The sequence below is a fragment of the Onychostoma macrolepis genome, chromosome 05 (assembly GCF_012432095.1).
Source record: "Onychostoma macrolepis isolate SWU-2019 chromosome 05, ASM1243209v1, whole genome shotgun sequence".
Taxonomy (NCBI): Eukaryota; Metazoa; Chordata; class Actinopteri; order Cypriniformes; family Cyprinidae; genus Onychostoma; species Onychostoma macrolepis.
In genome coordinates, this window is record NC_081159.1 from 3,735,053 (window position 1) to 3,750,068 (window position 15,016).

The 15,016-nt window shown below is 35.6% G+C and overlaps 1 protein-coding gene across 1 annotated transcript in view; it reads left to right on the plus strand.

The window, feature by feature from the left end:
- The window catches only part of LOC131540312 (uncharacterized), a 107,679-nt gene that overhangs the window by 2,931 nt on the left and 89,732 nt on the right, over positions 1 to 15,016 (plus strand). The window contains exons 2-3 of the mRNA XM_058774959.1: positions 3,707 to 3,736; positions 12,622 to 12,721. Coding sequence (XP_058630942.1) covers positions 3,707 to 3,736; positions 12,622 to 12,721 — 130 coding nt within the window. The remainder of the gene's footprint in view (positions 1 to 3,706; positions 3,737 to 12,621; positions 12,722 to 15,016) is intronic.

Here is a 15,016-nt window from a genome sequence, read left to right on the forward strand (position 1 = left end):
TTAGACAAAAAGGTTATTGTATGGCATCGTGAAGCACCATAGTGTATGTCGTCTTCTCCAGGGTAGTTTTGCCACATTGCTTTAAGATACACTCTCAGAAATAAAGGTACAAAAGCTGTCACTGGGGCAGTACCTCATGTTTGTACCTAAAGGGTCCATTTTGGTACCTTAAAGGTACATATTAGTACTTAAAATGTGCAAAAGTGTACCTTTTGAAAAGGTACCGCCCCAGTGCCAGCTTTTGTACCTTTATTTCTGAGAGTGTAGGGGGTTTCAAACTTATTACATTGTCTTCTATTATATAAAGAAACCATGCTGACTTTTGTATTGTCACTGTTCTAAACAGTGTTGTTTTACTATTAGTGTTTATTCATATTTAGCTTTTATTTACATATTTTTTGTTTTCATTTGAATTTTAGTTTGTTATAGTAATTTTGTGTGTTTTGTCACTTTTTTGTTTTAGTTGTAGTAATTAAAATTTTATTTTATTTCAGTTAGTTATTAAGGTGACTTTTCTCATTTTCGCTTAGGTTTTAAGTTTTCCAAATAATGTTTAGAATTTGTTTTATTTCAGCTTTATTCCAATTAATAATGATTTTTAATCGGTAGTTTTTGTTAGGTAAGACTGGTGCTAAAGCCAAAGCAAATTATTAAAAAAATGATCTGGATATATAGTATAGGATAATATAATTATTATATTTCCTACCCACTAACAGCAGATGTACACTACCGGTCAAAAGTTTTTGGACAGTTAGATTTTTAATGTGTGTTTTTTTTTTTTAAGAATTCTCTTCTGCTCACCAAGCCTACATTTATTTGATTCAAAATACAGCAACATTTAAAATGACAGTTTTCTTTTTTTAATATATTTAAAAATGTAATTTATCCTGTGATCAAAGGTGAATTTTCAGCATCATTACTCCAGTCTTCAATGTCACGTGATCATTCAGAAATAATTCTATGCATGCTGATTTGCTGTTCAAGATATTTTGTTTATTATTATTATCAATATTTAACACAGTTGAGTACATTTTTTCAGGATTCTTTGATGAATAGAAAGATCCAAATATCAGCATTTATTTGAACTAAAAAGCTTTTGTAACACATATTACATTTTAAAATATATTCAAATAGAAAGCAGTTATTTTAAATAGTAAAAGTTTAACTGTTTTTGCTTTACTTTGGATCAAATAAATGCTGAGATTTCTGTAAAAAACATAAAAAATCTTGCTGTTCAAAAACATTTGACTGGTAGTGTATAAATCTATAATAATAATAATAATAAAACGAATGTATTTTTATTCCTTACTGTTTTAAACTATAGGGCTGTCAGTAGAATAAAGTCAATGTGGTTAGTTTAATGATTTCTGATCAGACATATGTCATGGATCCCCTAAGCACCCCCTTATGGACCCCAGTGTTTTCCCATTTTACATTACATTTACATTTATGCATTTAGCAGACGCTTTTATCCAAAGCGACTTACATTGCATTCAAGTTACAGTTTTTACATTTTATCAGCTCTTGCTTTCCCTGGGAATCGAACCCATGATCTTTGCGTTGCTAGCGGCATGCTCTACTATTTGAGCTATGTCCATAGGTGTAGATATACACCTTTGTTTGACACTAATGGTTTTGGGACTGTCGTGTTCTTGTGGAGCTATCAGCCAGTCAGTGTTTTCATAATGTCATTTTCTGTGGCTCCAGAGTAATTAATCGCATGGCAATTGATTGTCAAATCATGATTGGCTCCAACTATTCTGTGTCCCTTGAACAAAGATTGCTGAATTTGAAGTCTTGTGTCAGCTGGACAGCTGCCATTAAAATGCAGTGCGAATGTGAATTTTTCCAGGTAGACCAAGTGGAAATCATTTGGGAGAGGGTTAAAAATGTTGTACTGGATTGGTTGTTGGGATTGAACCCTGTCCTTTGTTTGAACTTGCCCGACATACAGTGGGTACGGAAAGTATTCAGACCCCCTTAAATTTTTCACTCTTTGTTATATTGCAGCCATTTGCTAAAATCATTTAAGTTCATATTTTTTTTTCCCTCATTAATGTGCACACAGCACCCCATATTGACAGAAAAACAGAATTGTTGACATTTTTGCAGATTTATTAAAAAAGAAAAACTGAAATATCACATGGTCCTAAGTATTCAGACCCTTTGCTGTGACACTCATATATTTAACTCAGGTGCTGTCCATTTCTTCTGATCATCCTTGAGATGGTTCTACACCTTCATTTGAGTCCAGCTGTGTTTGATTATACTGATTGGACTTGATTAGGAAAGCCACACACCTGTCTATATAAGACCTTACAGCTCACAGTGCATGTCAGAGCAAATGAGAATCATGAGGTCAAAGGAACTGCCTGAAGAGCTCAGAGACAGAATTGTGGCAAGGCACAGATCTGGCCAAGGTTACAAAACATTTCTGCTGCACTTAAGGTTCCTAAGAGCACAGTGGCCTCCATAATCCTTAAATGGAAGGCGTTTGGGACGACCAGAACCCTTCCTAGAGCTGGCCGTCCGCCAAACTGAGCTATTGGGGGAGAAGAGCCTTGGTGAGAGAGGTAAAGAAGAACCCAAAGATCACTGTGGCTGAGCTCCAGAGATGCAGTCGGGAGATGGGAGAAAGTTTTAGAAAGTCAACAATCACTGCAGCCCTCCACCAGTCGGGGCTTTATGGCAGAGTGGCCCGACGGAAGCCTCTCCTCAGTGCAAGACACATGAAAGCCAGCATGGAGTTTGCTAAGATGGTGAGAAATAAGATTCTCTGGTCTGATGAGACCAAGATAGAACTTTTTGGCCTTAATTCTAAGCGGTATGTGTGGAGAAAACCAGGCACTGCTCATCACCTGTCCAATACAGCCCCAACAGTGAAGCATGGTGGTGGCAGCATCATGCTGTGGGGGTGTTTTTCAGCTGCAGGGACAGGACGACTGGTTGCAATCGAGGGAAAGATGAATGCGGCCAAGTACAGGGATATCCTGGACGAAAACCTTCTCCAGAGTCCTCGGGACCTCAGACTGGGCCGAAGGTTTACCTTCCAACAAGACAATGACCCTAAGCACACAGCTAAAATAACGAAGGAGTGGCTTCACAACAACTCCGTGACTGTTCTTGAATGGCCCAGCCAGAGCCCTGACTTAAACCCAATTGAGCATCTCTGGAGAGACCTAAAAATGGCTGTCCACCAACGTTTACCATCCAACCTGACAGAACTGGAGAGGATCTGCAAGGAGGAATGGCAGAGCATCCCCAAATCCAGGTGTGAAAAACTTGTTGCATCTTTCCCAAAAAGACTCATGGCTGTATTAGATCAAAAGGGTGCTTCTACTAAATACTGAGCAAAGGGTCTGAATACTTAGGACCATGTGATATTTCAGTTTTTCTTTTTTAATAAATCTGCAAAAATGTCAACAATTCTGTTTTTCTCTGTCAATATGGGGTGTTGTGTGCACATTGAGGAAAAAAAATGAACTTAAATGATTTTAGCAAATGGCTGCAATATAACAAAGAGTGAAAAATTTAAGGGGGTATGAATACTTTCCGTACCCACTGTATGTGGTAAAATCCTCTGTTAAGCAGCGTTTTATCTGTATTTTTTTCCCCCCTTTCATCAGGTATTATATTGCTGCAAAAAAAACTCACTTTGCAATTTGTGGTTTTCACTTACATTGTATTTTTTTTCTTTTCTTTTCAGTGAAAAAGGCCAAGCTGCAAGGACCTCCAGGTAATGGACTGTTTGCGTCATGCATAAAACAGTTGTGGCTCTACAATTACCCTAGCCTCAAAGAGGAAAAAATAACACATCATTCAGTCAATTGTCATTCACATGAGTGTTTGGTGCTAAAATGAGGTCCTTGAATCAGACTCGTGCTGCGGCCCAGTTTGGCTTGGACTGGAGAGACGCGGTGAACTGGTTTTCTTGTTAGCCAGCAGGCAAGCACTGGACTGTCAGGGGATTTTCACTACACTATAACACACATTACACTCTCTACCCAGGAGACACAAACACACACGCTGTAAGTGCATGTCTTTTAATGACTGAACCTTTTGGAAGAGCAATGAAATGAAATTGACATTAATACAACAGGAAAAAATATGAATTATTATTTTTATCTTATCAGTATCAGCTGATGTTAGATATTTAATATCAGATATTTGTGCGTGTTCTTTTTCCCATTTTATTTATGTAGATTCTCTTGATATCTTTAGCAATTCTCAAATAGAATATATATATGTATTGTTTTCTTAATATACTTTATAGTTTTGCAGCATTTAAAATGATTGAATTTAGTTTTTAGTATTTAATTTTTTATTTATTCAGACAAAGTAGTGTAGAATTTTATAACAGCTAGGCTATTTATCCATTATCTGCCATCAAAATAATATTCATCTTGCCATTATCAGCCAGAAAAACATATTTTATTGGACTGTCTGTCCCAGTTTTAGTGCAAGTAGAAACCTTTTTCTTTTAATGAAAAACACTCACTCAGGGACTTGTTCTGTAAGATTTTACCAGAAAAGATTTTATTTTATTATTATTATTTTTTTTAATCATACATTAATTAAAATAAAATCTTGTATAATTTTAACTGCTGTATTTTTGTTTTTATTTTGTTTGTAACTCTTGTATTATTCCAACTCAGTTTTAGCCTTAGATGCTGACACGGCAATAAAAATAAATGACATATCAGCCAGAATGTTAGTATTGGTGCATCCCAAAAAAAAATGCACACAAGATTTCAGTCATTTCTGAATTAGTTTTGGGATTACAAATTATAATCTGATGCATGTTGCAAACAAAAAATGGCAAGAGCTGGCTACAATCTCCAGCTTCATCCTGACTGTGATGCAATTTCAGAGAGGCAAGCTGCAGAGGTTTATAGCAGTCTGCCAGGGAAAGATTGTGTATATGAGGTACCAAGCTGCTAGAATGTGTGATTTCTGACTAGTTGCTGTTTTGTGTGGCTTATCACCTCAAATATTGCAGATATTGCTGGCGCTTATGCTTTGCTCGTGGTGGTTTTCTCATTTGAAAATCACTTGGGATAAAAATTTCTGATAAAAATGTTTGAGAGCAAGTGGTGATATTGAAAGGCTGGTAGAATAGGTATAGATTGTGGGGACAAATTTATGGTGAATAAATCTATATGGGTACATGAGTATCTTTCTGTCTAAATGATGAATCTATTTGAGAAGCTAATGAGCTAGTGTTTCATCTCTGTCTGGCATTCTGTGTTCTTATTGTGTCTGGGTCTTCTCATTCTCCCTGTGTCACCCACACCTAGAATGTCTGCTTCTACTTTAATCCTGCATCATCCATTCATCCAGCCATCTGCTAAATTCCTTAAAGGTGAACTCTGTGGTCAAATATGCCTACTTCCATACTATATAGTATGTGAAAAACAGTACTCTAGAAGTATAGTATGTCCGATTGAGTATTTAATGGGCAAAAATTATCCAGATGACCTGCTATTTCTAGAGTGTGCATTCGACCAACACTTTACTATCCCATGAAGCCATGGGAAATTGTGAATGGCAGTGATGCTGGTAGGTCATGTGACAGTGACAACATGGCAGATGTTGTGTGTCCGATTTGAATTCCTACTACCCGTATTCATACTACATAGAACATACTTTTAGAAAAGTCACCAAGTAAATTTCAAACCAAATGTAGTACAAGACAGTATACATTTTCAGACACAGTTGAAGTGCGCAATTTCCCCACAACTAGCAGCATCAAAAAGACATAACATATTAACATGTTATGCTAAACATAATAACATCAGCTCAACCTGTGGCATGAGTTTAGGGCAGAACTACATGTCCAGGCATTGGCAGATGGAGATTATTAAAACACCGTTGAAGACCATTTCTGTGATTCTCTTAGGTGCTGCTAGCAGTGCAGAAATTACATTCTTCATTCATCTGAATGTATATATACTTTAGGTAAACATGTATGGTGTGTATTAATTACTGGATGAGAACATCATAAATGCATAATTCATGTACTCTTGATTGACCTCATGTAGAGTGGCTATTCCATAAATGAGACTAAGATCACTGAGAGAGAGAGAGCGCCAGCAGCAGCAGAGCATCAGTCTGTGTCTGACTCCCAAATGAACAGAGGTCTGTCAGAGTGACAGAGAAGCCCATAGAAATCTAATCTATTGCTAATAACAGAAAAAGCCTTTTCAGCCTCTTCTCCGAGTGTCCCACCCACAGCACAGAATTCAATACTGTGCTTGAATCAAATGCAGTTTGACTCCTAATAAGATTCTATTATCTTTGCCGCAGAGGGATTCTTACCGAAAAGTGAAAGTGGCTCACTTTAGTTTAACAGCTGGTGATGCTTAATTGCATCAAATGAAGAAGCCTATTATTTGAGACGGGTGTCTAAATTCCTGTTTGTTGGCTTCTACCTGCCAAACATACATTCGTTTTACATCTGAAGATATTTCATTTTCATTTTACATTGATGTCTTGCATAATGTATATCATGATGTGCACACTACATTCAAATGTTAGGGGTTTGTCTCTGTTAGATTTTTTTTAAATGACTTATTATTATTATTATTATTTATTATTCGTTTAATTTTTTTAAAGAAGTCTCTTATACTTACCAAGGATGCATTTATTTGACCAAATATACAGTAAAAAAAATTACAGTGAAATATTAGGCTGTTCCAATTTTAAATAATATTTAAATAATATTTTTTAATGTTATTTATTCCAGTGATGGCAAAGCTGAATCCGCAAACATTACTCAGTGTCACATGATCCTTCAGAAATCATTTTATTATGCTGATTTGTTGCTTAAGTAACAGTTTTTATTATTTTATTAACAGTTTATTTTTGTGGAAACCATGCTACTTTTTCAGGGTTATTTGTTAAAGAGACTTTTGTTGCATTATAAGTAACTTTGCTCTCTTTTGTTTAGTCTAACGTATCCTTGCTGAATAATTTCTTTTCATTTCTCTATAATATGGACTAGATTTATTGCTTGTACTCAGGTGTCTGTGTTTTTATATTTAACATCATGTGGGAGTATTTCTCCAAATAGCTCGTAAATGTCAGCTGTACAGGCCCAGGCATGTGTGAATATGACTTATTTATTTTCGTAAGTCATCAAAAATTAAATATTCATCAGGTTAGGCATCCCTGGGAGCCCCTTTGCACTCTGGGACAGTGAAGGAGAGTGAGAGCATATAAAGGAATCTTATGAAAGGAAGTGGTTACAGATGTAAAGATGTACCCACAAAAGAGTCTGACGTACATAAGAGTAATTAGAGATTCAGAATGATATAAATATTTGATCATTTCCCTGCTTCACCCTAGGCCCATTAATCACAAAAATCACACCTCGTTTCTGTATTTCCATTTATTGCTGACTCCTTTTGCCTTCAAATATATTTCAGCTGTTCTGAAGCCTGTAGGATTGCAAGTCTGATGCAGAAACATTTAGGGTGAATTCAGTATTAGTGGGCCATTTAAGCTTGATTGTAGTGTGCTCAGTTTGTTTACACTTTCATTACAATGGTCTTTAATTAAAAGGACACCATTTCTTTGATTGTGGCTACATCTCAAAGGAGGACTCGTGAAAGACAGTAAGCCCGTTGATTTTAATCAAGGTTCCTTATTAAATGTAATATTTTATTGTGACAGTACTTGTATTATTTGTCACTGCCGTTAACATGGATTAAAATGCAAAGAATGCATTTAAAAATAGTTTTATATGGTTAAATATTACTGGCCCATTTTGGCTGAGTGTGCTAGATAAAGTGGGCCACTTTAGACCTTTACTAATTCTACTCTCATTGATTGAAGAAATTGACATGTATTGATTATTTTATCATTTACATGTATTATTGACACTTTTGAAAACAGAAATAAAGCAAGAGGAATGAAGTTGGTTCTTGTGGGCATGCTGAGAATCAAATAAATAACAGAGATAATATAGCTGCTGTAGACTTTAGGGTCAAAAAATAAGTCTCACAAGCTTATAGCATTGGCAAAAATAAATTGTTAATAAAAAAGAAAGTAAGAAAGTTGAAGAGTGAGAAAGTCATGATACATTCTCAACCAGAGAAAAGAGGATGACCATTTTAGGATATAAGAAACATTGAGATTAAAAATTTAGACTGACCATATATGTTTGTTAATGGATGCTGTCAAACATTAAAACTGCATTCCAAAAGCGTCCAAGTTTGTTCATTTTTATAAATAAAAAACTAGGAAACAGGGTTAAAGACCTCTAGCTGGTTGACCACCACACTGTAAAAAAAAAAAAAAAGGTGAGCCAACTTATAGTTTTAGGTTCGTCTCTGGGCAGAATAAAAAGTGTGGAACATTGCTTAAGCCACGGTTAGAAGTGGCCTTCATCTGAGGTTAAAAAAGATGTTGACCCAGTGTTAAGTGTATTGAGAAAAGCCTTTAAGGACAGCTTTTTAAGATGTTTAAGACAACTAACTAACTAACTAACTGTTCTTTTCCGTCTGGATGGGTAGCCTACTACACAGTTTTTTTGCTTTGGGATATTTAAGAAGGAAGTAAAAGTGTTGAATGGACAAAACATGGTAGATTATAACATGTTATTTTAACCTTTGGTGACTTAAACCATCCATTAACTACACATCTTTTGCTTTCTGTTCTTCATGTACCTGTTAACTTTTGATTGAAATGGTTGTGTACTTAACTTGGAAAGGTCAGAGATGTATTGTTATGAGAAGTTAGTCGATCCAGTAATAGTTGCTCTACCATTTCAGCGGAATCCCTTCTAACCCTTTAACAATGACAGACCCGCACACACAAATACGGAACCAGCCAGGCTCTTACAAAGAATCAATTGCCCTTCACTGACTTTTTCTATCTTCTCCAAGCTCTATCCTTCCATCTCTCTCTCTCTCATTCAGCCCCAATTCTGCTCTTCATTACGGTGGTCATATCAAGAGTGGGCTGCAGAAGCTGTGTCCCTCTCTGCAGGCTCTGGGATAAGGAGGAATCCATGGGGACAGAGATTACACCCAGGGTCTTACAGCCTGTCTGCAGAGAGAAATTGGAGGAATTCTCATTAAACTAGCATTACCTCTTGAGAAAAGCTGTCTAGTTCTCACCTAGACAAACACACGACACTTGACCCTCCAGGATTACATTAGCACCAATGTATGCATACACGCTCCGAGGACGGCTTTATTGCTCAACCGTTGCTCTTTTAGAGCTCATTAGACTTGGTGTTCACAGTTGTGGTTCATTTTAACTATCAGTTGTCTCAGATGTTCTCCTTGAATGGAAAATATAAAAACAAAAGTGACAGTTGTTTAGCTATATGCAGTTGAAGTGCAATGAAATGAGTGTGGATTGCATAGCACAGATAGTTTGGTCTTGAAAAAATATTGAGTTCATATTGAAATATTTTTTTCATTTTGGCAAATTAGAGCACAATTTGAGATTTCTTATGAATCTCTAATACTAGTGGCCAAGTGATTTATTTATTTTGAACAATTACAGAACAGAAGCAGGGAGAATATTGCAGATTTATTTTTAAGTTCAAATATTGTTTAAATGGGTTAATTTTTAATTGTTGTACTATATATAATGTAAAATAAGTGTTAATAGTATTTGACATTGATATAAATGCATATTGATTTTGTTGTTTTATTGTAAACTATATTTTTTGCAAATGTTTGCAACATACAAAAAAGCATAAATGTAGTCCATATGATTTGAGAATTAGTAAATGGTGTAATTTTATGGTGATCTATTACTTGATCTCCTTTTCTTCTCCATGCAATCTCACTGCTGACTAGGAGAAACTATTGAGAGTGACCGAGATCTCTTCTGTTTTTTTTATTTTTTATTTTGTTTTGGTCACCTCCTGTCTCTTTCTCTCTGTGTTTCTCAAGACTAAATTGCACCTGGGTAAGTGAAAGGTAGAGCTTGGGAGGAAATAAAGATTTAGGGAAGGAGAATTGGAGAGTAAAGATCATGACTCTACTATTCGTTAGCCGTGCCGGATAATCTTGGGTGGAAAGATTGAGACGCCCTCTTCAGTGAAGGACACATTTTCTCCGGGGCTTTCTACAGGATTCATTAGACACCGGACAGTTGAAATGAATCAATAGTGAAGGACAGAAAGTCTTTCAAGCGGTCGTGGTCAGTGTGGTCTTTTTCATGAGGTGGTCAGTATTCAGGTGATTTTTTTATTTTTATTTTTATTGAGCATATTCTTTGAGTTGTTTTAAGAAAGCTCTCCTTGCAAGATTGTAAAAAATGCAGGCTTCATTTCTGTGAGGGCTTCTCAGGCCAAACGCCTTGATTGGATGAATAATGCCACTGTAAATAGAAATGTCATTGAGCAATCGTCTGCTGATTAATTTCCGCAGATGAGAAGTTCAGCTCATGCTGATATTTATGAGCTAAATTTAGAGTAATCACAGGGTTGTGAACACATTGTTTTAGAGAAATAATATTCTCTGGAAACAAATAATATTTTCTGGAAATGATCATTTTCTATCTGAAATGAATATTGTTCAGACTAATCCCTTTTTTTTTTTTGTCCAATTTGATGATGCTGCCTCTCTCTCTCTCATTCTTTTTCTCTGCTTGTGCCATTTTCTTTTAAAAATCACCCCTGTGAAATGAGTCTTGCAGTCTTTGTTAGTTTGGAAATCTGTTTTGAGGTCTTTATAAGAACATGTAATTCAGTAGTCCTGGGTCAAGATTGATTTACTCTTATTTTGCTCAGTGTTAACAAACCTGGAACATATACTGTATGTATTAGTTCAAAAGATGTTTTTTTTATGTAAATGACAAATGATTAACCAGTTGATAGTAGATTAAGAAGCTGTAAATGTTGTCAGAGATATATTGTAAATGTTAAGTTCCTAGTTAAAACAGTAAAGACTTTTAAGTTGTGACAAAAATGTTTTTTCTATTTACCCCAAAAAAGTACTATAAATTCTACAAAAACTTGACTATTTTTAACACTGATAATATTAAGAAATTATAATATTGAGAATTGGCTTGTTTGGCTTGTTCGAATGATTTCTGAAGGATCATGCGACACCAAAGACTGGGTGATAAATAATGGCAAAATTCATGTATAAATAACAGGTTTTTTAGCCTTTATGCAGCCTTTATGAGCATAAGAGACCAACCCCAAACTTTTAAATGGTAGGTGCCATGAAAGTATGAAAATGCATTAATATGATAGATGCATGGTTTTTGGGGCCATACTTGGCATGCAACACTCAGTTTTATGTCCTTGGCCTGAAAAATGTTGAGGACCTCTAACCTGTAAATATGGGCCATAAGATGAATCTGCCCCACTTACACATTATGTGTGCAGTGTGAAAAAGGCCTTATGTCAAAATTGTGAACATATAAGAGAACTAAATGGAAAGTAGGACAAATTTTTTTTTTTTTTAAAGCCATATCCAATTTTGTATGTGTAAAAGGATGAATGTGGGTTGGCCCATTTGTGTTTTCCTGGTGTGTGTGTTATTTTTTTGTAAAGTCTGTCTCCCTGAGAAAGAAGGATTGATGGAGCCTTGCGTTCCTCAACATATGTACACATTTCATCCGGACAGAAATGACAAGGCAATCTTGTGAAATTCCTGCAAATAAGTGAGAAGTGTACTGTAGCATCCTAGAGAACGCTGCTGAGCTGCAGGTGCTACACTGCAGCTGATGGACCAAGACGCCTTGCTGCTCACCCACTGCCAATCGTGACCCTGCTTCTTTACCAAGGATGCCAGACACCTTTAGTCCTTTCTTCAAAATCTGAATTTTCTTTTTTTAGCCAAAAATAAATGATATAATTCACCAATAATATTTCTCACCATGAAAATAGCCGCAGAAGTTGTAATGGCGTTAACCACAAACAAACACATTTTTGTAGCCTAGTTAAAAAGATGTTTTTTGGACTGAGGAAGAAGTTTTGAGTTCTGAAAGCTGCTTTATGTGAACATTTCACTTTTTACATCTCAGAAGATGAAGTGACATTTGCCTATATTTTTCAAATCAGAAGTTTTATATCCTGAAAAATGTTCTCAAACCATTTAATAATGAGATTGTACAGGGAGCTGCTTTTATAAAGTCAACTTTGGAGAGATGATAGAAGCACTCACAGTTGTCTTCATATTCCTCTGTACTTGCGGCTCTCATGGAGCTCTTGTGGCACTATATATCTAGGATTAATTATGCCTGCTTGTTTTGACCTCTGACAGCCTATTTCAACCTGTCTGTCGCTGCACATAATAACTATTGCATTTACATAAAACCATGAATATTTAATACACACACACACACACACACACTTAGAGGTGGATGTCACATCTCAATTTTCCATTACAATACTTGTCACTTTGCTTTGACATCTCATGAGTTGGTTTATTTAATATAGAAAAAAGATGCATTCCTCAACTAAGTATTCCTTTGCATGAAGAATGAGTTTAAATGTCGTCTTTTGTTTTCCATAGAAGAAAGTCATACAGGTTTAGAATAACATGAGGATGAGTAATCGAACACACAATTTTCTTTTTTGGATGAACTATATGAAACTGAAATAGACTTTAATGTTCTAACCTATTTTTGTTTGTTTGTTTTTTGCAGACAAGTTTAATGTGTACGTCACGTTGAAGGTCCAGAATGTTAAAAGCACAACCATCACGGTGCGAGGAGACCAGCCCTGCTGGGAACAGGACTTTATGTTGTGAGTATTTCTGTTATTGTCATGTTTCCATGTAACACTCAAAATTGTGTCTAATGAAAGGGCCCCGGTTCGCTAAAGAACTTGAGAAACACTCAAAACTACTTTGCTGTGGAAAATGGAAGATTGTTTATGAGCACATCAAATTGGATGTGCAGATGTGTTTTCTTTGAAATAGAAAACAGTTTTATATTTTTAAACATCAGTATTAAGGATAGTGTGAAATTTCGTATTTTAGAAGAGTTAGAGCCGTTATGTTCTGTATATCTTCACAAGTTTTTATTTATTTTATTTTTTTTGGTGCCTGCTTTAAATGACGCGCACACGCTTCAGTTTGTCTTACCTTTGACCCTTGTTGCAATGACAAATGTTAAATAGCTTTTTGATGGGCTCTCAAGAGGTTTTGTGCGTCCCAGAAATTGTCCCCGTTTTTTCAGATCGTTTCAAAGAGAATTTTGGCAATTCTTCAGGAAGGATTCTGAGAATCAGCTGCAGTTACAGTGATTACCAGAGAGAGAGAGGGAGCACAAAACACAAGCACTGACATATAACGTTTTTTGTTCTTCTGTTCAAAAAGCACATTTATTCATTCTTCACCAGAGATGGAATGGTTACTTTAATTTTTTCCCAATGTTGAAAGTAACATAATTTTTAGACATTATTAGAGATTTCATTTCACATTAATCTTGAATGATAATGGTGAGAGAAGGGTTTATTTCAGGCTCTTGAAGCCTGAAGCACATGTTTAATGTTGCATACTTTTTTGAAGATTAAAAGCCTCAATTTGTTGTAGCTGGATTGAAAATAGTGAACTTTAAGATAGGAATTCACTTTATTTGTTTTGGGACAGCTTGAAGAAGTAATATGTGACCCTGGACCACAAAACCAGTCTTAAGTCGCTGGGGTATATACATTGTATGGGTCCAAATTATCGCTTTTTCTTTTCTTTCTTTTTCTTTTTTCTTTTCAAATTTCTTACCGTAAATGTATCAACTTAATTTCTGATTAGTAATATGCATTGCTAAGAACTTCATTTGGACAACTTTAAAGGCTTTTTTCTCAATATTTAGATTTTTTTGCACCCTCAGATTCCAGATTTTCAAATGGTTGTATCTCAGCCAAATATTGTCAGATCCTAACAAACCATACATCAATGGAAAGCTTAATATTTATTCAGCTTTCAGATCATGTATAAATCTCAATTTTGAAAAATTGACATTTAAGACTGGTTTTGTCGTCCAGGGTCACATATGTGAAATTGTCAGTAATTTGATTGTTTATTGTTGTTAAATTATGAGCTGTCTTGTGTATTTTATATACGCTGATATAGGGTCTGTAAGAAGTTTTTTAATACTTTTATTCATCACAGATGCAGTAGATTGATCAAAAGTGACAATAAGACAGTTGTAATATTAAACATAATAATGTTTGCTTTTAAAAGATTCATATTTCAAATAAATTCTTTATTCATTAAAGAATCTTTAAAAAATGTATCCGTTTTCACAACAGTATTTAGCAGCACAATTGTTTTCAAGACTGATAATACTTGTCAATTCTCCTCATTTTCAAACAGTTTATCACATTAACTGTGAACATGTTCTGCTAACCTTTGACACCCAGAAACTGTCCAAACAGTATCGGCCACTCTGTCTGGTTACGTCGGTCGGAAAGCCTGAAATCAAAAGCAACGTGCCTTTTACCGCTTGCAGAAAGTGTTGTATAATTATAGGGATAGGACTCTAGGATTCTAGGCCAGTGGCTCAGCTTTGTGTGCGTGTTCTATTCAGACGGATATCCTCTGTGCCTGGATTATTGTCCTGCTGCTGAGCGCTCACGAATGATCGGCAGGTTAAAGTCCACACATACATAACACACTTTCACTGTGTGTGTAGACGATAGAAGGATGAAGTGGATGTATTAAAGAAAGAGAGAGATATTGATAGAGAAGCTAGGAGGAGGTTTCAGAGGAGTAAATGTGAAAGGCCCATTAGTGTGACATTATGCAGAAAACTGTCGCGCTATCATATTTAGAGCGGATGCAATATTCTCAGCTGTCATTTCTGTGTTTGTGGCTAGACTGTGCTGTTCAGCCATGAGTAGATGGCCAGTTTAAATATGCTTTCCAGATATGACAGGCAAAATTTATTTATCATCTGTCCAGAGAGAGGGGTGTCTCCAATTATAGATTAGGTTACAAGTGTTTATCCAGGTTGAATACTCGCAAACAAATGCATAGTCACATGAGTTTGCCAATATAGAGTCTGCAATTAAATGCATGTTTTCCGATTTCTATTTTCA